Raw genomic sequence first — 25,268 nt, 5'->3', positions numbered from 1 at the left:
GTTTTAAAGTACATTTTAAAAATTCTGGCATCATTTAAATCCTTGAATGAGTTCTTTATCTGGAATTGTTCAAATAAATACTGAGTTAATTAAATAACACAGTTCTTATGCCACTTAGAGATTTTATAATAGGGCCTTTAAAGAAAACTGGAAGTAGGATCTTACCACATAACTCTAGATGGTAAAATACATGTTGTCTTCAGTTAGCAATTGGCAATCTTGGATGTATAAATAGTATTAAATACTATCAGTAATTCATGTGAATGCCAAGAGGAATCATGATTCAAAGTAAGCTGAACAGCATACAAGAACAGATCAAAAGCACCTCCACCGAGGCTGGTCTGGCCTGCATAACTGGCTATCGCCCTGAAGAGAGGTGAGCTGCCACATCACCCCAGGACGGACCACACACCCACCTGTCCTCACACTTTAAATGAGATGCCAACACTTCTTTTTTTTTTTGAAACTAAATACATTTTAATAGAAAACAAAATACAAAATAACTCTTTTCAGAAAACAGAAATATTTAATCCTTTTTCCACAAATTAGAAGTTGCTTTATCCTCAAAGCATAGTTTTATATGCGTGCATACATACTTACAATTTGTTTCACAAAGTGTTCATTAAACTGCTATTGCAATGCAGGAGGTGGGAGCGGATGATCTCAGGAGAAAAAGACGTTGAAAAAGCCACACCTCTGAATAAACGGTCATTTGGAAATTCAATCTAATTTTCTAATTCTATCTTTCATCATTTGAAATTATCTTCATTTCTTTACCACAACATGTCCTTTCAGGGGAGAGAATTGTTAATAGAAGTGCAGCCATAAAAAGAATCTTTCCTTCCCACCATCACTGCAAGAGCCCAAGACTTTCTCAATCAAATCCACCCACCCATTGCTAGAAACATGTCAGGTGGAGGGATCAATCTGTCACCCAGAAATTTTCCCTTTCTTCCAATACACTGTGCTATCAAATTCTCTGAATTCCCTGAACCTCAAAATTCCAAGTATCACAGCCAGTGCCAGGAGTAAAACCTGAAAGAGGAGAGCAGAGAAGGCCCCTCTGCCAGTGCTAGGTTTCCTCTTCTCAATAATAATAATAATTATAATAACAATAATAAAAAATCCTGGTTCTCTGTAATTATGGAAAAGGAAAGACTTTTTACCAGGATTATGTCCACCCCTTTTCCTAGTTCCCACCCCGCATTCCTACACCAATATTCCCTTCCACCCAAGCGACTGATAACACGTGACCCTGGAGCACTGCTCCTCCTGAGAGTGCTCTGCCACCATCCTCAGACCAAATGCAGCACCCAGGGAAGGAAGCAGCATCTCGGTTTTACAAATGGGAAAATGAGACAGAGCCAGGAAGGTGCTCACATGAGGACACAGTGGGATCTTTGTAAGAACTGCAATCTGACCTCCAGAGCATCTTCATTCTTGATCTCACGTCCACTTATCACCGCGTTTCCTCCCCCACAGTCCTTCGACATTTGGGGGGGCTGAGTGAAGGGGTAAGGTGATCAGGATGTCTGCACAGGAGAAGGGAGGGAGGCAGGGAGTCTTTCACAGTCAGTCAGTGATTCAATCTCAGTTTGTCGTAAGACTTGCAATCTGGAGGCCTTCTACTATTGCCCCAGTCCATTACAACAAAGATAAAAAAATTAATGTTCCTGATTTTCTTGTGTGATTCCAGTCACTAGAAGAAGGTTACAGGCCATGAACTGCACACTCAGTACATTGCTCATCTGCCCGGTGTATACACCCACGAGTTCACCGGAGGAGCCATCAGCAGGTGCACTGCAGTAAGTGTTCCTAATGTCCCAGACTCGCACAGAGTTGTCCATGGATGCAGAGGCAATCAAACTACTGTCAGGACTGAAGGTGAGGCTGGTGATATTGTCCGTATGGCCTCTTAATTCTTTATAAAGGGTCCCAGAAGCCAAGTCCCATAGCTTCAAACGCTGGTCCTCGCCAGCTGATGCCAAGTACTTACCGTTTGGAGAAAAGGCAAGAGAAAGCACAGGGCCACGGTGGCCTGTGAAGAGCCTCACGGAGTTCCCCTGCTGAGCACTCCACAGCCGGACAGTCTTGTCGGTTGAGCCTGTAGCTAAGTAGTTTGAATTAGGGTGGAATTTGACACAGTCCACATCTGCCAGGTGTCCTGCATATATTCTCAGTGGGTACGTCCGATCAAATGACCACAGCCTTGCAGTGCGGTCATGGGACCCGCTGGCAAAGTACAGGCTATATGGGCTTATGTCCAGGTCCCACACAGGATAGGCATGTCCTTGGTACAACACAGTGTTGGTGAAACTTCCGAGGTCCCAGTACCTAATGGACATGTCTTCGGAACAAGAGAGCAACCCTGAGCTGTCTGCGAGGAACCTTGTGCTGTACACTGGTCCACAGTGTCCCCTCAGTATCTTCATCTCTGTGCCTGCGTTATCATCCTCATCATCCTGGGAACATTGGGGTGGAGATGGCAAAGGAGATACACAAAAAAAAAATGTTTAGTGGTCTGCCACGGAAAACAAAAAGTCCTCAAAAAAAAGACACTGCTTGGGAAATAGCATCTACCCAGTAAATGACAATGGTCTTGCCCTTAAAGGTGATCACAGAAAACAACTCATAACTGCATAACTGAAAAAAAAGTCTCTAACAACTCACAAATTGCTTTCCTTAAATTCGTCTTGCAGCTAAGACTATATCAAATCAAAAGATGCAGAAATGCCAGGCTGCTGTAAGGTCCACAATCATTTCTCTATGACTCTTAGGTTGAGGATAACAGATTTCAAAAGCTGATTAAAAGGTACCCTACGGAAACGTTCACTGCTAATTCTGATATACGTCATTCGAAAAGATTTACTTTTGAATTTATGTTGAGTTCTGAGATTCTTGTATTCTATGGGCATGTCTTATCTGTCACTTTTAGCTGCTTTTTTATAAGCCATATTACTCCTTATTTCTAGTCCATTAAGAAAAATCTTGACATGTTCATTACTCCCATGATTGGGGTCAATGATGAAGGCAGATGTGGTCTCACTTCAAAATTAATACATAACTATTGTAGGAGTTTAGCTAAAATAAAACTTGGACATATCAGAATTAATAGTAAGCCAGAAAGGTGCAGTTATCAATAAATTACACTCACACCCTGTGACCAGGCGTACACAGCTGGTGTCCAAAAAGAAACAAAGATAAAGTTTTAAAACCATGACTTTCTGGAGGGTCTTAAATATTTTCCCAAAATAAAAGACAAGGCATGGATTCAGCATTGCTTTGCACAGAGCCAAGTGACTCATGTGGTTTTTGGAGATAAGTTCCTGTGTGTGGGGACAGAAAAGAAGACAGACACTGACGGTGCTAGGGAGAAAGTGCCCTTCCCCACCCTCTTCCCCACAAGTACACTGTCTGTGTTCAAAATCTACTTTCCCTTCATTTCCTCACAGACAAGCTCCTTAAAACTACAGCTGTCTCTATCCTGGAATTCATAAATTAAAATGGGTTTTAATTAAACACCAGAAGAATGATCAGTAAGATGAAGATTCTTGAACCAATTGACTTTGTTGGCTTAGAAACAAATAACTTTGTGAGCCTTTGGTTCTTGTACAGGAAAAGGGCATCCTTACAACTTCTATCTGAAAACTATTAAATTCCAGATAAAACAAATGCCTCCAATGTGTACATATTTGAGAAAAAGTTAAGAGAAAATAAACACTGATGTCCATGAATATCCAAACTGGCTATTCCAGACACTCAACATTAAAAATACATAAGCATTTGGAAGCTTAAGGTTCTACTGTCATCAAGAATATTAGTAATTTTCCTTTCCAAAGAGGTTATAACAACACTTTAAAATTTCAAGAATGACTCACTGCTCTACACCAGGAAGTTTATATAAGAACTGTGGGAGCAAAAAACGACCCTGGATGAATTATACAAAGATCCTTTGAAAGTTAATGGTGAATTAAAGGGCATGTTACTATCTCTGAGGCCTAGGCAGTCTTCGTTTGGAGGAGGAAGTCATGGAAGGTGGGTCTTCACCTCCCTGGTGGGGAACTAAACAGTGTGCTCAGAGACGGAGAGCGGAGGGTGCACCAGGAGTCAAGCTGCTACTTCCCAGGGGTCTTGATGATTGTTCCTGCTCATGGAAAGGCACCTGGCTGACTCTATAGACCAAGAAATGGGGAAACCAGAACGTTCCTGCTGGCTATCACTATCAGCTCTTTGCCAGGACCACAGCTTAAAATAACCCAGCCACACTTTCTTCTGTGGCTCAAGCCAGTCCCACAAGGGCCTCAACACAGTCGAGCTGAAACCCTGAACAAGTAGTTGATTCACACATGCCCAACCCCACACATTTTCTCTCTCCTTCCTTTCATGCTAATAGGACAACATCCCAAAACTCCCTACAATTTTGATGGAACACCCCACAGTAAACGGGCATGCATTCCAAATAAGAATTTTTAATTGTAACACATATTCGTGTAATAGCAAACTATATTACATATACTATAAAACATGCATAAAATAGAAATTTAAAAATAAGAAAAACAAGTATAAATAAATCTTCAAATATTGTCTTACACACCCCAGTTCCATAGTTTGCTGACCCCTGCTTTAGACATGGAGTCTCTAAATATCTCACATTTGTTATGGGTGTCTGTTCCTGGAGCAGGCTGTTCCAAGTCCCTCAGCTCACATTCCAGTCTTTCCTACATCAAGGGTACTTTCTGGGGTCAAAATTCAGCCTTGGGCTGTTCCCTAATTAGCTGCCAATGGAACTGAAAGAAATTTATGTATGGCTGGGCTTGGGGGTGAGGCACTGCTATCTGTGTGAAAGATGACAGGAGCCTGAACTAGAATAGAAAAGGTGGCTACTGGCTAGTGTGAATGCACATTTGCTGGAAGTGTAAAATACACATTGGATTTCCAAGATTTAGGACAAAAAAGGAGAATGTAATGGATTTCATTAATAAATTTTTTATACTGCTTACATGTTGAACTCATATTTGGGCCATTTTGGATTGAATAAAATACATTATTAAAATTAGTTTTGACTATTCCTTTTTGCTTTTTTAAATGCGGCTACTACAAAAATTTAAATAACTTATGGATTGTATTATATTCCTAGTGGCCAGCATAGATCTATATGACAGTTTTATATACAAATTACAGGATTGAATATTACTGACAATACTGATTTCTTCACTTTTCACACTTAAAGATGACCAGATTGGGGGAAGAATTACTAGACACTAAATGAACAGAATACAGGTGTTGTATTGGAGGGCTGAGGAGGCAGGAGGCTGGCAGGGATGAGGGTGGCCATGTACACATAATTGAAAAGAAGAGCAAATCCTTGATGTGGTGTGGTTTTACCATGTTGCTCAAATATTAATACATAGTTACCAATCAACAAGGGTAAGAACTGGGTCTCATTTCTATTTCCATTTGGTGTGGAACAAAGAATGGAGAGCAAGGGCCTCACTCTCCACTTCTCGTGTCTGAAGTAGGAGGAGAGGCTACCAGTACTGGGGTGGGCAGAGGAGAACTGGATACCAATTCACAGATTTTCAAAGGTTCATCTAGACTGTCTTCAAGTTGGAGATGATAGAAGCTACAGGGCAGTGCTGTGAACCGAGATATAATTAACATGCTATAAAATTTACTCTTTTAAAGTGTACAATTCAATGGTTTTCAGTATATTCACAGAATTGTGCAACCATCCTAACTATCTAGTAGACAACATTTCCAGCACATCAAAAAGAAACCCTGTACCCATTAGCAGTCATTCCCTATTCCCCTGTCCCCAGCCCCTGGCAACCTCTAATCTACTTTCTGTCTCCATGGATGGGCCTACTCTAGATATTTCCTGTAAATGGGATCATACAACATGTGGTCCTTTGCAACTGGCTTCTTTTACTTAGCATAATGTTTACAAGGTTCATCCACATTATAGCATGTATCATATATCACGTATCTTCATTCCCTTTTATGGTTGAATAATATTTCATTGTATGGACAGACCAGATTTTGTTTATCCATTTATCAGCTGATAGACATTTGGGGTAATTCCACTTTTTGGCTAATATGAATAATGCTGCTATGAACATTCGTGTGCAAGTTTGTGTGTGGACATATGTTTTCAGTTCTTTTGGGTGTACACCAAGAAATGGACTTGCTGGGTCTCATCGTTGTTTAAATATCTAATGTTAAACTATTTTATCCACTAATTTATGCAACAATTACTGCTTCACAAAGATTAAAGCAGAGATTGCAAACTGGCTTTTCTACTTGGTTTACAAGGCGCTTTCTTACTTCCTGTCATCTCTGTGACCCAGGTGGCTTCCCCGTTTACTTTTACCTGCTTGGCTTCTTCTACAGGAGTGTGAGTTTATGACCTCTGTGTTCAGAGTCTTGATTTTAATTGATTTTAATTGTGAATTCCACAAGGAAAAAAGAAAGTCCAAGTTCTCATTGAAGAAACACTGAAAACCAACTATCAGAACTAATTTATACCTTGTTTTTCCCCCCAAAATGCTCTGTCAGAAACCAAAAAGCAAACTACTGTGACAAATGGGTGTGGGTGAGGGTGGGTGGGGGAGAAGAAATCTTAAACAGGAAATCCCTCAACGACAGAGTAAGAGGATCTCAACTTTAGTTCTAAAGTTAAAAACGAAAAAAAGTTTCTTTTCAAAAAAAGCAGAGGCTACTACAGTACTTTCAATATGAATAATGATAAATAAACCAGAAAGATACTTAAACAAAACGATTGCTTCTCTGACGTCCTTTGTTCTCTTCAAAGTGGATAGCATCTCGATCACTCACCCAGTTCAAGCCTGAGACAAAGATGTCATCCTCGACTCTTCCTTTCCCTCAGCCCCTCCCTTAATCCAGTAACTAAGCTCTTGCCTAGTCCACCCACTGTGTTCTTTTCCCCCAGGCCACTACCCTAGTTCAGGCTACCATAATCTCTCACATAGACAGCAGCACCACATTGCTTCCCGTTCTCCCCCTCCCATTCCAGCCATATTTAATTTCTTTCAGCTCCTGGAATTTGTCATGTTATTTTGCAGTTCTGGGTCTTCAAATATATGCCTCTGATGCCTGGAAACCTTCACAGAACAAGTCAAAGGCTAGTTTTCAATGGTAGCCACGGGAGAATCTTAAAATTTTTTTAGTCTAATATTCTTTCCATCTTTGTATCTATCTTTGCTACCTTCCTTTATATTAATATTTAATGCCTAGAACAATCCTCAAATTCAGGATCAATAAAGCTAATAAGGTCAGTAGGAATAGTTTTTTTTGGTATTTAGAGAAAATTGAAAGTAAATGAGGGCAGTATTCCTCCGTTGTATGTGAGGAATCCCCAAGAGGTTAGAACTGTCTCCAAAGAAAAAAGAAATTTGATAATTCAAATACATGTGCAATGAAAAATATTGTGGAGGGTATTATAAAATTCTAGAAATCAAAGGTTGCACATTGGAATTTAGACTCTTTGCTCACCATAACAAACTCCTCTAATTACGTTGTCTCAGTTGCAAGAAACAAAGAACATACTAATATACTAACTAGAAAGTGATTGAGAAAACAGAAATAGGAAAAAACGGCTTACTTATGCATGCAATATTCTTGCTATCCTTATCAGCAACTGGAAATTAACTCAAGTGATTTTTTTTTTTAAACTCAACTTTTCAACGCTGTGCAAAGAATTTGCCATCCAAAAGTAACTTGAGGCAGAGCTACCTGAATTTCAGTGGTAATATGACAAAAATATTCTAGCCCACAGTTTTTGTGGGGCCACTCTCAGGGAAAGTTAACTGTGTAAAGTTCAATTTCTATCTCATTTTGCCCACATTTTTTCTAAGGCAGTGACTCTCAGTGACCCGAAACTCAGGCCAGTCAGCCTGCCCTTTTCAACGACTATCCCAAAGAAACCAAGGAAGATCATTGTACTGACTGATGGATGAAATTTCAAGTATACCTCCTGTGTACTTTTCAGAACAGGCTATGGGAACACCCTGGGCCACATGGCCAGAGGATCTGCACTGGCCTCAGAAAGGAAGATAACACCTAGTGTTGGTGGGGGTGGAGAGAAACCAGTATTCTCATTTGCTGTCGATGAGACTGGAAAAACGGCAATATTTATCACAATTTAAAATGTAGACTGTTTGACCCAGTAATCCTACTTCTAAATGTTTGTATTCGCACAAATGCACCACACACGTTTACCGTATATCTCAATATTAGCTACAGGTCTTTAATTAGGCTTAGCAATGTTATCCACATTTCAGATAGTAAGAAATACTGACCATTCATTAATAACATTCAGTTAATATTGTTAAAAATAGTTTTCATCTCTTCCAAAGTTGGGAAGAGCAGAAATTCAACGGCTATAGGTTACATGGCATTAGTTTGGCTGTAGCTCTATGATGAGGGAGATAATGAAGTCCATTTTCCATAAGATCTGTCATGTTTGGTAAGAATATTCTACGCAAATTAGTAAGGCAGATGTAGGGAAGAAAAAATGATATTCATACCTCCTCTTCCAGAATATCACAAGCCAAGTGGATGCGGGACACGTCTACTTGATGGGGTTCTGATTTTAACTTCTTGGATCGTAAACTCCACAGTTTTATACAGGAGTTGTCAAACCCAGCAGCAAGCAGCTTGCTATCTGGGGAGATTTCTGCAGTGTTCAAAAGCTGCTCTGTGTTATAGAAGGCATAGAAACAGATGGTAGTGAGGGAGGGGGGGCCATCCTTGACCCGCTTAATGCTCTCCTGCAAGACCTCCAGGGCAGCCTCGTTCTGCAGAATAGGGGCAGGCATGTCAGTGCCTTCTAAGCCATTGCCCTCACTTCTTGAGGAGCTGCCACTGGCATAGAGTTGGTAGTCTGTTCTCTTGGCAGGCTGCACATCAAGATGGATATGCAAGGTGAGGACTTTGCACAGGGCTGTGTTGTTGTCACTTTGGAGGTAGCGGATAAGGTAGTTGTAGCTGTCTTCTTGGAGACGGACCACGTACTTGTTATCTAGGAATGCTCGAAGCTTGAAGTTAGACAGGATGTCCTGGATGGTTTGAGTGGTCTGTAGCTGCTCAATGACATCCTTCTGGCTAGCGTTCTGCAGAAACATTCCATGGAAGCGGCTGTAAAAACTTTCCACTGTGCTCTTCGGACTGTTCTGGACCAGGTTGAGATGGAGGTAGACAAAGAGAGGATAGAGGAGAGGCATCACTTCATGGCTATGCTGGGAATCAGAATCTATAATGAAAAAAAGTGAGGGCTTTAAAAGGGGTATAATCTCAAAGAATAATGTGACTCTCCAGGGGAGCCCACCATCACATAACATTTCTTGTCAGGACCCTATTTTCTGAGGCTATTGATTGAAATATAAGCCCAATACAGAATTCTAGAAACTCAAAGTCTGAGCCTTTTGACTGAAGAAGGAAGAGCAGGGACTCTGAAGTCTAGCAAACCTGGGCTTGACGTCAGCCACAAATCAGGAATTCGATGCCCAGAGAGGTTAAGTAACTTGCCTACGTTCTCACAACAATTCAGCAGCTTGTATCCAATAGGTCTTCAAGGTTTAGTATGTTTTCCAACACATTAGTGTTTCTCAAATTGGGTACCTCAGACCTCTGAATGTCCTTAGTTGTATTCTTGAGAGATTGTGAGTTGTTCACAGAAACTTTTTAACTTGACAATAATTTAAAAAACAATGAACACAAGTATATCCAGAATTATATGGATGGCCATTTGGCAAGTGCTGACATACAATTTTAGTGCTCTATTTTGTTTTGTTACTACTTTTGGCATCCACCGCCTACAGCAAATCAAAGTCATTATTTTAGTGGGTTCATTAACGTGTCTAGCTACCCACACTGGCGTGTCCTAACACTAAAATGACAATATTCATCCATAATTGTCCCATATCTCTCAGTTACTCATTTTGATTTTTTTGGTTAAAAAAACTTCTCTTTTGCAGTGATAATTTACAAATGAGACATTTTCATGTCATGAAGATTAAACCATTTACTAATTTGAGACTTTAATACCATAAAACTATGTGACAAACAATGTTCAAAAAAGTGTACAGCTTTATTTGTCACAGGCTAATGAGAAAAGCCCAGAGGTGTATTTGACACCTAAATAAGTGATGGCACAGAGTGAGCTGTGATGGAGAAAAGGTTTCGCAGTCATTCAGGTGAGACAAGTGGTGAGATAGCCGGCCCATCGCAGGGCACAAACATCTCAGGGGAGCTGCATGAAAACTAGCCTCTGTCACAGCCACCAGGACCATCTCTGGGTCCATGTGGAGTAGCAAGGTAGTTCTGGCAAAATCAATCCACTATCTTCACTCACTGTTGATGTGAACATTATTGTTTTTGTGGTTTTGCTTGTACTTTATTTATAAATGAGTTTGGGTTTCATACATAAATATAGTAAGCATAAAGGTTTTATATCTAGTGTAGTGTTTGCACATATTTAAATAAATTAATATAAAAATGTTTTAAGTCAGCACTTAGCATTTCTGCTAGCATTTTTTTTTCATGAAAAGGAATCCATACATGGCTCAAGATTCACTGCATTAGAGAATCTTGCCTCCCTAATTTGATGATAAATGATACCAGCATGCCGTCTCTGCTTAATACCCTATTTTACTTTACTGCAGGTGAATTAACTGCATAATAGGTGCATTTTAGAATAAATGTGTCCCTACTCAAATACATATATCGAAGATGAACTTAAATTACAACAATGATTCCACCGAACTGGAAGTTAAGACTGCCACCTGGCCAGTTTGGGCTCTTCATGCCTTTGAATCAACAGGCAAAGAAGGGAGTTACAGTGTTGGCTGGGGTGACTGATTGTGTCTGCCAAGAGGAAACTGGACTGCTACTCCATGATGGAGGTAAGGGAGAGTATGTCTGGAATATAGGAGATCCCTAGCGAATCTCTTAGTATTACCCTATCCTGTGATTAAGGTCAATGGAAAACCACAACAACCCAATCCAGGGAGGACAAGTAATGGCCCAGACCTTTCAGGAATGAAGGTTTGGGTCACCCCATGAAGCAAAGAACCAGGACCAGCTGAGGTGCTTGCTGAAGGCAAAGTGAATACAGACTGGGTAGTAGAAGAAGGTGGTTATAAATACCAGCTATAATTACATGACCAATTAAAGAAGTGAGAACTGTAACTGTCATGAGTATTCCTCATTTTGTTATGAATGTGTGTGTGTATCTATATATATAAAATTTCTTCTCTTTCTTATTCCCTTATCATGTAATATAAGTTATACTGACTTTATATCAGAGTATTTAAGTGTCATTAACTTTGCATCATAGTATTTAAGTTACAGGATATCAAGGAGAATAAGCAGCTTTCCCCAGGGACTTTGCTTCCTCTTACGGGGACAGGAATCAGTGCGTTTTCAGTTGTACGCTGGAAAGTTGTATTATGTTAGGCAGAATTCCCTCGGTCTCCAGCCTGCTGGCCTGCACTGTAGATTTTGGACTTGCTAGCCTCCACAACTGCATGAGCCACCTCCTTAAAATAAATTACAATAAATCTCTCTGTATATACATCCTGTTCATTTTGTTTCTCTGGAGAACTGATTAATACAGATCTTGTTATTTCCTAAAATACTGTAATTCTTTAGAAGACCTCTGGAAAATTTATTTCCCAAAATATTAACAAAAAAAACCCAAAAAACAAAAAGACTCAACCCTTACCAATCAGACTTCCAATACAGTCTACAGGGATGAAGGATTATTTTCAACTCCTTAAAATCTTAGTTTCAGGCTTATTTTCCAAAATGAGAGGAATTTTAGTAAGTTTAGAAAAAACCTAACCCTCAAGAAATAGGGTTGTACTACTTTAAACTTACTGAAATTCACTGTTGTTTCAGCCCACAGTTTCAAAATTGCTTAATTGTTCTCCCTTGTCTGAAAAGAACAGTATGTTAGGTATAAAATAAAATCTCAATCAGCATATTCATTCTGTGGAACAAGGGAAGACTCATATATGAGTCTTAATTCTCATTGTTAATCTTGTTTCTCTGCAATCATGACACATATTCTATATTTTACTGAAAGTGTACTCGCTTAAAATGTTTTTTTCTAATTACAAAAGTAACATATCCTTCTTTCTTCCATTCATCTATCCACTGGTTATGTAATGAACACCTACTTGGTACCACATTCTGATGTTGGTAAACAAGAGAAAAATGGAGTTTTTCAGGGAGTTTGCAGGAATTAGTAGTGAAAGGAGCACTAAGTTAAACAAAAACTGAGCTTGTTAGTCCTCATTCTCCTGCACTTCTCTGTAGGGTTGGACCCCAGTGACCACTACATCCTCGTCCTTTGTGCTGAAAGACCACACTATCTGGGCTCAGCTTTTCACATCCCTCCCTTTTGGGCTCTTCTTCCTTTTCTCATTCCTCAAATACTTATTTCATTTGAAAGAACACTCGGTGTGTGTGCCTCCTATGAGCCAGGCACTTTACATCCATATCGCCTCTAAGAGTCACAGTTCGCTCTAGGTTCACATCCAGAGTGCTTGACTCCAAAGTCTATGCTCTTCTCACTACACCTCCTGGAGAAAAGGGCCTATAGCAAATAGGTAAGCTTGCAGAATCTCTCATGCAGATAACTTCTGGAGGAAAAATACATTAATGGTGCTACAGCCTCAGACACTCTTATCTTTCTCTAGTATCTCCCTTTGAGACTTATCATCTCCTAAGACTTTAATTTATACCTCTTTATCATAAGTCTACATCCTTCTCTAAATTCCAGGCTCAAATTTCCTACTGCAAGCTATACAGTAGGATGTCATCATCATAACAATGTAAAAACTATAACGTGACTTACTTCTGTTCAATATACTTTCAACTCTGCCTTGTCACAGAGCCTGAGTCATCCTCAGCTCCTCTTCATCCTCTATTCCTAAGCCTCAGTGATCCTACCTTGGTAATTTAACTATAAAATCAAGACCCTGCTTTCCATTTCCACAACACTGTTAAGTTCTGGTCCTTCTTCACCCCACTTCTTAAGTTTTGCAGTGGACTTTAGGCTGGCCTCCTACTCACGCCTCTTACAAACTTCTTACAAACTCTTTTAGAAACTGCTTTCAGACTAATATTCACATCAATAGTTGTCTCCACTTCTCGCCTTGCTTGCTGATCAGGTCTCTCTTCAATCTAGCTCCATTTCTAATTTGAAAGCCTCATTCTCAACAAAGCTAGTTCCTTCACTACCCTACACAAAGAACTCATCTCTGCCCTTTTGCTCATGTCTTTCCACGTACCCTCAATCCTCCTCCTCCTCCCCTTCCAGTTAACTGAAATCCAACCCATCTTCCAAGTGCTAACTTAAATCCCACTTCCTACTCAGTAAAGCCTTCTCTGACTACCCCTGTCAAAATCACATTCTCTTTCCATTCCAAATGCAATTGCTGTGTGTACAAAATTCAGCAATTGATCTCATACAAGTCTGAGAAAACAATTCTACAATATTCAAATTTTATTTAAAAATTTTTACTTTCACTTTTAGCCTTCTTATGTTAGGATTAGCTTCCAAATTAGATTAATGACTACATCTTATACTTTATCTTGGTTCTCAGGAAATATTCATTCAATTTGGTTGACTGCTCTTCTGAGACCTGAGAGTGGAGAAAAATGTTCCAGGAAAAGTAGTCTATAAGGGAAAACATATATATTCACCCCCTCCAAATAATCTGTGACCAATGGATTAAAGAATTAAATTATAGAGAAAATAACAATTTTCTCAGTTTTGAAACGACATAAAATTGCAAAGGAAAAGGTTGACAGATTATAATTTATTGAAATGCAAAGTCCTAGGCAAAAGAAACTATGAGATACAAATAAAGTAAGTACCATATATTAGGAAAAAGCAGCACCTTCAAAAACTTGGGGTCAACCACTACGCTATATTAAGAGCTCTACCAAATATTTAAGAAAAACTAAGAGCCCAAAGAGAGAAATTTGAACAGAAAACTGCGCCAGGATAAATCACATTAGTGGTAAATTAAATGTATTAATTCTTCACTGCAAAAAGTCATTGTAGTTCTATAATAAAATTATTCCAATGAGTCCATTTTATTATAGCTTTGCTTCAGTGATTAAAAACTATAAACAAAAATCTACACAGTGTCACTATGGTCATCTGAGTGTCATTCATAATGAAAATAAGTCATGTCCATGCCAAGAGCCATCTCATAGCATAAGTATATGGAGTGCATCACTATTATAATGATAAACTGCGGGCTTTATGCTTTAGTCTGTTTCCTTCATTGGATGGCATGCTCCACATCAATATCCTCTATTGTAATGCCTGGCATGTAGTCAGTGCTTAACATAAAATATTGGTTGAATGAATGAAATAGGAAGCACGAAAAAGGCTAGGCATTTCTTTCTAAACCAGCTTCTGCACCACTAGAGTGGTAAGAGAAATCTATCCTGGAGATAAATATAATATTTTAAAAACTGAGTAAAATAACTTTCTAAAAATTGATGTAAAAATTTTTATAAATTGCTCTAAAGCCTCAAAAACCAATGCCAATGATTAAAACTAGCTCATTATCTCCAAGTTCTTGCTTACCTCTAAATGAAACCCTACTTAGAAATTCAATTTTTTTTATCCTTCGTGGAGATGCAAAGCAGCTGGTCACTGTTCTGAGATATTTAACGTTCACATGATTGGGGGACATTAATGGAACCTTTCTTTCCAATTTAAACATAATAGATTTGTTTTACTAAACCATTAATCTTCATGATTTTTTCATTTTCGTAACGATGTAAAAGACTATTCTCTACTTATGAATTCTATCACTTAGCTGATAGATAATCCTCTCTAGGGTTTTATTTTGTAACATTTATTTCCTGTAAAATTTTGGTCATTTTCTCCAACCACAGAATACAGAAAATGTGGATTCTTTCTTTATAAAATATTAATCATTATGAGGGTCAAGTAAAATTAGGACAACTCTAAGTCTGTATAAAAGTAGGTATATTATTTTGGTTCATATATTGATCACTTTATATGCATCTTTATCATTAAAAATTGTTAACCTGAGGATTGTTTAAATAAGGAAAGAAAAATAAAACAGCTTCAAAGTATTTTAATTACAATTTCCCACTAACCAGTATCAGCTAATCATTCTCAATTCTTCAAGAGCAGATCTTACACCTCAAGGAGTTTTGCAAAAAGGAAGTATTCAACAAAAGACTTTGATCAATAACCAGAATCAACATGGTTACTCTTACTGGAATAATCTTTCCAACAGTAAAATTATAATCAGTCATCCTGTGACTGGATGAAATCACTTGGTTTTACCTTTGAATTGCATTCTTCATTTCACATAGGAGGAAATGAAGGCCCTGGAGAAGCTGACTCCATTTTTTAAGTGATTAATTTAAAAAGTCATACAGTGAGTTAGAAGAACTGAATAGAACTCCTATCTGTTGATTTTGTGTTTCAGTGGTCATTACACCCCCGTAAACTGGTCTGAATTACAATTTCTAATTTTTTTTGTCTTGCTGATTCACAAGGACCATTGTCCTGCGCTTTTGGAAATAAGAGGAAGAGACCATTCTGAGGTGTACTATTATTAGTGGTGATATCAACACGTATTTGAGAGGCGCATTTCACACACGCTGCATTTAAGGATGTTCCTCTACATGGCTGATTTTTCTTTCACTCATCCCACCCAAGTCCCCGTCACTGTGCTGAAGGCTGTGATAAAACAGTGAATAAAATGCCCAGAGTTCCAGTCCCTGCAAATTTTAACCTCATGATTTCACTCTCTCAGGAATTCCAACAGACCATAACTTTGAATGCAAGGACTGTGTTAAACTGCCTTTGAATCCCTAGTACCTATACCAGACCTAGAATATTGTAGGTTTTGAGGGAGATTTGCACTACTCTTTCTTAATAAGAAAAAGTTCCTAGTGTTGAGGACTTACCGGTCAGAAAATTCCGTAGTCGTCCAAACTGTACTTCATATTGCTGGGGCTCTGCCTGGCATGGGGCTGCAGACACTATGTTGGCGCACCCAGATTCTGACTGGACTGAGGAGGGAAAGTTATACAAGATGGGGGTGGGAAAGACAATTATTAATGCAATATGTGGCAGGATGGATGGAAGGGGGTGTTACATATGCAAATCAGTAGATTTTCAAAGTATGTTGGGGCTTCTCGTTAACTATGACAGACTGATAACACATATCTGTCTCCTCTCCCTCTTGATACCCAATACAATGGCAGTAGAGGAAAGAAAAAGTTTATATAAAGCACAGGATAAATAAGCTGAATGACAGAGGATAGGTATGTAACTTCAGGGAACTAATTTGAGTTAGACCCCATGTTCTGACTTTTTAGAATAATGTGCCTCGGTGCGGGTTTATTTTCAACCATTGTGCTGGGCACTTCATGGGCCCTTTCAATCTGGAAATTTGTGTCTTTCAGTTCTGAGAAATTTTCTTGAATGATTTTGTTGAATCTTTCTTATTTTCTCTTTCTGGGACTCCTACTATTTCGAGATTGGAGCTCCTGAACTGATCCTTTTATTTTCTCTCCCATATTCCATTTCTTTGTCTTTCTGCTCTACTTTGTGGGAGGCTTCCTCAAACTTTCAACCATTCTACTGATTTTTCATTTTCACTATCATGTATTAGAATTTACAAAATTTGTTGTTGCTCTCTGAAATTTCTTTTTAAAAATAGTATTCTCTTCTTGTTTCAAGGCTATCGTTGATGGTATTTTTGAAGTTTTCTTCTCTTTACTGTTTGCTTTCCCCAAGTGGTTTCTCACCGTTTCTTTCCATTTCTATTCTTCATAGTAAGTAGATTAGTTTCTTGTAGGGTCTGACAGCCCATAGCTGCCAGCGTGCACAGCTCAAAGTGAGGCACTACAGAGCTGATGAAAACTCCATGTGCTTATCACCCAGGATGACCTGGATGGACAATTTCTCAATGTCAATGTCTTTATGTCTTTTCTCTTGGGGAGGTCTGATTCACCAGGAAGAATCTCTTCATTGCCTTCCCGGAGGATAGGTGCCTGGCTGCCAGTGTTCTGGGCAGCAGAATGGGGGAAGGAGTCTGGAGTCTGAATATTCAGTATGAAAATATGCATTTAATGTCTATTCTGTGAGTTTATGCTTTCTAAAAAGGAGGACAAAATTTTCTTATCCCCTTTGCAGGGGAAAGGAAGACACTGGGGAAAGGTAGCTGGGGACTGACAGAAGCCATCTTTAACAATAATCTGGATGAAACAGTAATACATTTTAGGAGATGGAACATGGATGTGGGAACAGTAATTAGTGCAGCAGGGCTGAGGAAGGAACAATATAAAATGTATAGAAAGAGAGATATAGATGAGAAAAAGTCAATGTGCACTACTAGGACTCAGAGAGACAGCTGGAAGGAGGAGGATATGCTGCAAGGCTACACAAAGGAGGAGGAGGCTCTTCCCTCTTCATGTTGCCCCCAACCCTGAGTTTATCCATCACTAAGTCCAACGGAGTTCTAAAATCTATCCTCTCCTCACCATTCCTATTACCACTTCCTTAACTGTCTTCACTTCTCACTAGATTGCACTATGGCCTTCTAACTAACTTCCCTGGTTCTAATCTGGGCCTTTCCCAATCAACAAAGCCATCAGAGTGATCTCTCTAAAATTCGCATTTGATAACTTGGATACCCTCCTCCAACCAGTGCCACTTCCCCCCACCCCAGCTCCCCCTTTAGCTCCTAATTGTTCTTTTGAAACTCAGCTCATTCCTTCTACTATTTACTGACCCATGACTACATGCTAGGAACCACAAGACCTTTTAGGAAGCCTTCCTTGACCTGCCAAGCTAACTTAGATGACTATCTCCTTTGTTCCTACAGAACCAGGGGCATCTCTCCTTCACAGAACTTAACTACATCATACCTTTTTAATTATTGATTTACCTGCCTAATTTCCTGGCTATAATGCTAAGCTCCTCAGGAGCTGGAATCGAATCTTAGCTATCTTTAGAACTTTTCAGCACCTGGCCTACAGCAGATGTTCAGTATGTTCCTGCTGAATGAAGATATAATTACTCAGATTACTCAATGGACAGAAACACCTAGGACAAAATCTTATGATAATCTCATTTCACGTTTCTCACATTTCCTAGTAGGTTTCCAGAAACAACAGTGACTCTCCGAATAAGCCATTCTATCTAAACTAAGACAACTAAGAAGAGTGAAGTTCTAGAAGTCTGTGTAATGTGCTTGTTCCTATTTTCTGTCAACAACAGCATTGAATTACTGTCCTCACGTTCTAATGAACGCAGGGCAGTACGAGATTATTCATGCACATTAAAGACTGTGATGCCAAGTTTAGAAGAAATTACTACGGCCCTGTAAATTGGCTATCCTACTACAAACAATGAGGAATTTATTAATGTATTCCAAGCCCATCAACAGGCCCTGTTCTTTTCAAGGGTAACTCAGCGGAGTCTGAAGGAAAGGAAGAATGGTGTAGATTTGATGCTGAAGAATAAGAAGGCAAATCCCTGTTGGGCTTCTTCTACTGTCTCAGAGGGAGTCAAGAACCACTCTTTTGAGGACATCCTCAGGTTTTTATTGTCTCATCACTCCTTTTCCATAGCAATGGCAATCAATACACCCTTATAGCATAAAGGATCTGGGTCCTTGATTTTGAAGGTAATAAGAAAAGAGGAAGCTGAGGTAGCTACTGCTAGCACGATGAAGGTTGAAATCAGTAAGAGATGGAGTAGGTGGTGACAGATACATAGAAGAGCAGAAGAAAGCAGAGGAACAAAGAAGAGAGAAGGGCCCAGTCTGAGTAGATGAGCAGGGCTGAGCTGGAGAAAGCACTGCAACCTTGAACTCCACACACAGGCTTTAGAGCAGCCTTTCATCATCCTAAAAGCACGGCAGTAAAACTTGCTCCATGGGCCGGCCCAGTGGCCAAGCGGTTAAGTTCGCGCACACCGCTTCGGTGGCCCAGGGTTTCACCGGTTTGAATCCTGGGCGCAGACATGGCACCACTCATCAGGCCATGATGAGGCAGCGTCACACAAGGCACAACTAGAAGGACCCACAAATAAAATATGCAACTAGGTACTGGGGGGATTTGGGGAGAAAAAGCAGAAAAGAAAAAAAACAAAAACAAAAAAAACTTGCTTGAAATCTCTACTACACAAATTCAATATAAGAAAATTGTATCCCATAAAAACCTGAATTCACAAAATAGCTAAGGAACAATTATTTATTATTCCAGATAGATTCAAGACAAATTTTTCTACAAAAGAATCCAATTTTAAAACAAACAAAAAACAAAAACAAATTTTAAAAGCTTCAGGAACATATCTATTGTGTTACTATTTCCAGCCACTGAATCCAAAGGACTTGTTCACCCAGCAAACCTGACTTCCACAGGTGAGGCTATAGGAGGGGACACATGCAACAGGGGTACAGGGACTCTAGCCTACGGGTCTCATAGGATAACAGTTTCTAGAAGGAACAAGTTACACATAATCTCAGGTACAGATAAAATCATTTAGAATTCTGAGGCAGGATATATTAGGATAGGACGTTTTTACAAGTGGCATCCAAGGATGGCTTTGAAGGACAGCCAGTTCTAGAGCCAGCACCACTCATCTGGCGCTGCCCACTGAGGTTGTTGGACAGTGTGCGTAATCTGGCACTATGTCCAGAAGAGGAAAAATCATTTCTTGTGGACCTTGACATGAGTTCTTGTGCTCCAGCTCACCCCCAGGAGCAGCCCCCATGGTTACCTGTGAGATTGGCTGCCATCTCCTCAGCAGTCTGTGACAGCCGCAGTCCTTGCTTCAGGGGACCATCTGAGTCCACGTACTGCCGGCGTTTGAGGTAGCAGGACACAGCCATCTGAATCTGCTCGGTGCGCACTCGTTTCATGACCTTCGGGGGGAACCACAGAACTATAAGGGATCTGGGAGATCATCCAATACAACCAGGACATCACAGACAGGAAAAATAAGTAGTAGAGAAAGACTAGCACATGGCTAGTTAAGTGACCTAGTTAAGACACAAAACTAAGTTTCTTCATTACTAACCTGGTGCTCTCTTCCATTTTATCTATTTTCCCAATGACAATACAGCCAACTTCAATTATGGAAAGTCAGATTATCATGGATAATAAAACCCCATAGATTGCCCCCAAACTCCTTTTATTTCCATGACTTCAGTCTGCCTGATTAGAGATGCTAACAAAGAGCAAACAGGACCAGTTGAATGCCAGGGTCAGGGTCCTTTATTTCTCCTGCCTACCCTGTGAGAGAGGTGTTAATTAGCAGTGAACCAGCCAAAAAAGCAGGCAGGAGGCACTACAAAATCAAAGACCTGAGAAACTGAGAAAGTGGACAAACAGATTTTGAGGAAGTGAGAGGTTAATAACGGATTTGAGCACTGTGTTTTCATTTTTATCATATTACTTACCTCTTTCATTCTTTATTTGTAATCACAGGTACAGAAAACCATCAAAATGGTAAGACGGTATGCATATGTGTTAAAATTCATCTCATGAATTCTTATAAGAAAGGAAAATAGTAGGAAATGCATTCAACAGGGGTAAATTGCTTTTGATAATTCAAGCTAATCTGAGGGTTCCTCGTCCACAGAAAAATTATTTTCCTTGACTACTAAATTTATTATCAGGAATGACAGGTGGCCGAGTGGTTAAGTTCGTGTGCTCCACTTCAGCTCCCCAGGGTTTCGCCGCTTTGGATCCTGGGCGCGGACATGGCACTGCTCATCAGGCCATGCTGAGGCAGCGTCCCACATGCCACAACTAGAGGCACTCACAACTAGCATATACAACTATGTACTGGGGGGCTTTGGGGAGAAGAAGAAGAAAAAAAAAGAAAGAAGATTGGCAACAAATGTTAGCTGAGGTGTCAATCTTTAAAAAAAGAAAACAATGACAGGAACCGCTGATATTGCCATGGGCTGCAAATACTACTTTGCCAGAAGTAAAGAATACTGCAGTCCAGATGACCAGCGACAGCTGGATGAATTTTCTAAGTTCATTTCTGTTGTATAAAAAATATTTTCCCCTTCAAGATCCAAATATGGTGTCCATTTTGGAATGCATGTGACATTATCCACACACATGTAATCAGCCCCACCAAATAACATTCTTAAATCAAGGGTTCCCAATTTTTGTGTGTGTAAGATGTGCTTTCAGTAAGTTATTTGGATGTGCTTAAGTTTTCAGTTTCAATTACACGCACTGGACTTCTCCTTTGTGATTTCCTCCATTCTTTTTAAAGACTAAATTTCTCCCTTTCCAGAAATCTGTTATTTATTTTTTCTTAAAAACTTTTTAAAAATTCATTTATATCCAATTTTTATCCATCTGCAATTTCTTTTAGTGTGTGATGTGTGGTGAATAACCAAACATTTTACCCAGATACTGTAGCAAACAAATTGTTCCAAAATCATTTGCAAATAATCCTTCTGAACTAAGTGGTGGTAGCCCTTTTAAAATGTACTCTGAAGATCCACTTTTCAATTCTCTAAGAGTCATACGACAAACACTGAAGGCTGAAGACACATATACTAAAACACATATATCTATATATAAATATAAAATGTTAGGACATCCTAAATACGTTATTTTAAACTACGTGTACAGAAAGATTAAATTATCTATGTTTTTCATTTCTGGATCTAGAGTATAAAATATTTGTTAAAAAGGAGGGAGACTGGGTCTGATACAGTTGAGATTCAGTATACAATGAAATATATTAACCTATTTTCCAATACTGAACCATCTTTTCACTATGGAATTTGCCTCACTCAGTTATGGTCTTTCACTGTATTGATAACTCAGATTAGTTTTTAATTAAGATTTTTTTTATTGCTAATACAAGGATTCTGACACTTCGAGAGTGGGGATCCCTGCTCTAAGCATTATCTGCCCATCAACGAAGAGAGAGAATTGTTTCTTCGTGGTTACTAATACGCATTACTACATCAGTTTGACTATATCAGTGATTCTCCATGGTTCTCTAACCTGACTACTCACAAGAATCTCCTGTGAGTGGGTATATATAAATAATTTCAGTCCCAGAGATTCTGATTCAATGTTCTATTTAAAAAAAAAAAGTAAATGCATACAAAGACTGTGACAGTACTGCCCTTCCCCAGTTTGGCCCAAAGTCAGGACTAGTCAAACCAGGACCTCTGCCTTCCCCCACCCCACAGCTCCCACCATCACACACCCCTACAATACTGCTTGCTAAAGCTGTTTTTAATCTAACTTCAAGAGCACTTAGTCTCCAAATTCTTCCAGAGCAGCCCGAGTCCTCGTATTTTAGCTGAGACTAAAATTTTTCCAGATTTCCTAATGCCAATCTCTTGTTGCCATGGGAACTCAAGCTTGTATCCCTGTGTGTCCCTTAGTGTTCCAAATAAGATCAGAGTAAGAGATCACCTCTCTACCAGGAAAACACCATGCATGTGAAAGACACAGGAAAACTGACAGAGAATAGACCCTGCAATGACACAATGCCCTCAAGGTGGGACAAAGTATATGCATGTCTGAGGAGGAGGGGAAAAGAAATGAAAGCTATGAAAGAGGAAACAAAAAGGAGAATGAACAACAGCAAAAACTGGCCATATTTGGGATTGCTAGGAACTAGTTTTAAAATACTGATTCTAATAAATTTCCCCAAATGGCCGTTTCTCTGAATCCAAACCACCATTTATGGGAAAAGACCTTCCCTGAGGATGGGTGGTGAGCCAACTGTAGGTCCAAGAATCTTAAGGGCAGGAATACTGGCATTAACTCCCTTTTACAGCCACCCTCAACAGAATACCAGAGACATGACCCAATCCACTTAACTGGATTTGATTCCAATGCATACATATTTCAAGTGAAATAATTAATGAAAAGAGTTGTGCAGAGAAATCAGTTCCCCTCCCCCAAGTGATTTCCATAGTACCAAGACCATAAATGGACACATTTTAAAAAACCTCCTTAAAATAGACCTGTCTTTTGAGAGATTCAGACATGATATTAATACTGCAATTTCAAGTTACCTACTTAGCTTTTCCCATAATTATAAAATCTTTTAAATTTAAATTGAGTTTGGATATAATTTCATCTTTCTTAAAATTTCAGGATTTCTCATAATTTTCAATTTACATAAAATATCTTAACTTTTAAAGGTAAAAATAGATGACCACATTTCTTTCTCTTCATGTCACATTATTAGTATTTCTGGAAATTAAAATGAGGATTCTGACACAATAAGTATCTATTTCTCACATATCAACAGTTGCCTACTGATTAACTAATACTTCAACAAAGTTGCTATATAAAATCAGGACAGGATCATTTTCCTGTCTCAAAGTAATAACTATGCAGGAAAAACTACAGCTACACTCTTCATACCGAACTACAGAAACACGGGAAGCAAAGATACAGGGAACCCATGCATGCTCAAGATGATGATAATAATACAGGACTGCAGCTGAGTAAATCTTTTCACTGCATCCTAACCCCATTCGCTTATGTTCAATGCCTATGGTTAGTGGAGGGGTGCTTAGAGGGACACCCCCAAGCCCATTACTTCACGGGCTAAGTACTATACAATTCCATGAAATGCCAGTAGAGTACTACATGGACAGCACCCCCTCGATATAAGGTGGCAGCTTTGAGTATGGATGAATTCAAAACAAATTCAGGTAAACTCACCATCCTCAAATCAGCTCCCCAACTGAGTATACTGACAAGTTGCTAGGTGTTTGGTTTTTTCCTAAGTAAATATATTTTTTCCAACTGTAAATTTTTTCTTAAAAACAGATAAAAATTATTTTGTATTTTTTGTTAAATGAGATGTCATGTAAAGTGCCTACTAGGTAATCAAATATTAGTTTTCTTCTCTTTACTTGCAGCAGTCTAGACGGGTGTAATAGCTATCAAAAGGTCATTCTAAGTAGGACTTAAAAATCTAAGCTTTTGCATTAATCATCTTGATAAAGTGTATTCAATTAGCTTTGTGAAAATATAAATCACAGCTGAAAAATAAATGAGCCATTCTACTCTTAGACTCAGTCATACCTCATATAATTTTAAAATTATAATGGCCTTTCACATTCAGTCTTTGCTCAATCACAGACTGACATGAATACACCTGAAGCTGTGCTCTTTTCCATCATGTCCCAAGAAATAAATGGCACACAAATAAGGCTCATAGCTGGGAGCTCAGGATGCAATGTAGAACCTGGAGGGTTTTTTTTTGTGGGGGGAGGAGGAGCAGAAATCATACAACCAGGCAGGGAGATGTCACTAGAAATTGCTTTTCTCCACCACCAGTGGCAACCTCCATGATGTCTTTCTTGTCAACTATTCTCTTTCCTTATAGCTTCCCACCCTCACCATTCCAAATCTGCACCAGTCTCCCTACCCAGCTAATGAGCCTACTCCCTATCTCAGCAGGCTATTTACTAGACTTGAGATTCCTCAACTCTTGCCAAATCTAACAGTCACTTTTCCACACTATCCTACATGGTCTCTCACTGCTGAACATACCTCCTCCCTTGAAACACTCTCTCTCTTGCAAACGTGTCTTTCTGGCTCCTCCTCTTCCATTCTTGGTCTGCTTCTCATTCTTCACATTCCCTATCATCACACTACTTACCCAAGACTTACAGTCTCTAGTCAGATCACCTTCCTGAGCTCAAGTCTAAAAGGCATGTCTACCCAGAAGTCGCAAACATCTGAAATTCACTGTGCTCAAATTTATCTTCCTTTAAGACCTCGTCCTTCTCCTTGTTTTCCTAGTCAGCTTAATGGTGCCACCACCCACCACTAGAGCAAAAAAACCCAATCATCTTACGATTCTTTTCTCTCTCTCCCTCTCACTTCTAAGCAGCCAGTAACTCCTATTCTACACAGGATTCTCTCTTGGAGCCACTGCTGCTACCCTATCCTCACTGCTACTATTTCACAGCACAAATCTCTTCTCAATTGAACTACTCCAGTATTTTCCCACTTCTAGCACTACCTCAAACCACCCTTTAGAATGCAGGCAAAGTAAAGGACAAATCTGATTATGCTTCTCCCAAACTTAAAATCCCCCTCCCCCCAACCCCGAACTGCCAATACAGGCTGTCCACTCCTGCCATCACTGTTCCTTAGTTCCCCCAAACAGATGGAGGGGGCTCTGAGACAGGGCTTTTCTCATCTTTGAAACT

At 39.4% G+C, this 25,268-nt stretch overlaps 1 protein-coding gene across 6 annotated transcripts in view; it reads right to left on the bottom strand.

Annotated features, from left to right (window-relative positions):
- Positions 1 to 451: 451 nt before the first annotated feature.
- TAF5L (TATA-box binding protein associated factor 5 like) overlaps positions 452 to 25,268 on the bottom strand; it is a 30,790-nt gene continuing 5,973 nt past the window's right edge. For 4 of the 6 annotated variants that reach the window (XM_070228325.1, XM_023646271.2, XM_001497583.5 and 1 more), the window contains exons 2-5: positions 19,820 to 19,964; positions 15,994 to 16,098; positions 8,547 to 9,271; positions 452 to 2,462 (exon numbers count right to left, since the gene is read on the bottom strand). In XM_070228325.1, the coding sequence (XP_070084426.1) occupies positions 1,665 to 2,462; positions 8,547 to 9,271; positions 15,994 to 16,098; positions 19,820 to 19,961 (1,770 nt within the window). In that variant the 5' untranslated portion in view covers positions 19,962 to 19,964 and the 3' untranslated portion in view covers positions 452 to 1,664. The remainder of the gene's footprint in view (positions 2,463 to 8,546; positions 9,272 to 15,993; positions 16,099 to 19,819; positions 19,965 to 25,268) is intronic. The other 2 variants (XM_070228336.1, XM_023646274.2) reach the window with 1 other exon arrangement.

Source organism: Equus caballus, chromosome 1, assembly GCF_041296265.1.
Source record: "Equus caballus isolate H_3958 breed thoroughbred chromosome 1, TB-T2T, whole genome shotgun sequence".
Taxonomy (NCBI): Eukaryota; Metazoa; Chordata; class Mammalia; order Perissodactyla; family Equidae; genus Equus; species Equus caballus.
The sequence above is the reverse complement of the archived record's forward strand: the minus strand, read 5'-3'. Positions and strand labels throughout refer to the sequence as shown.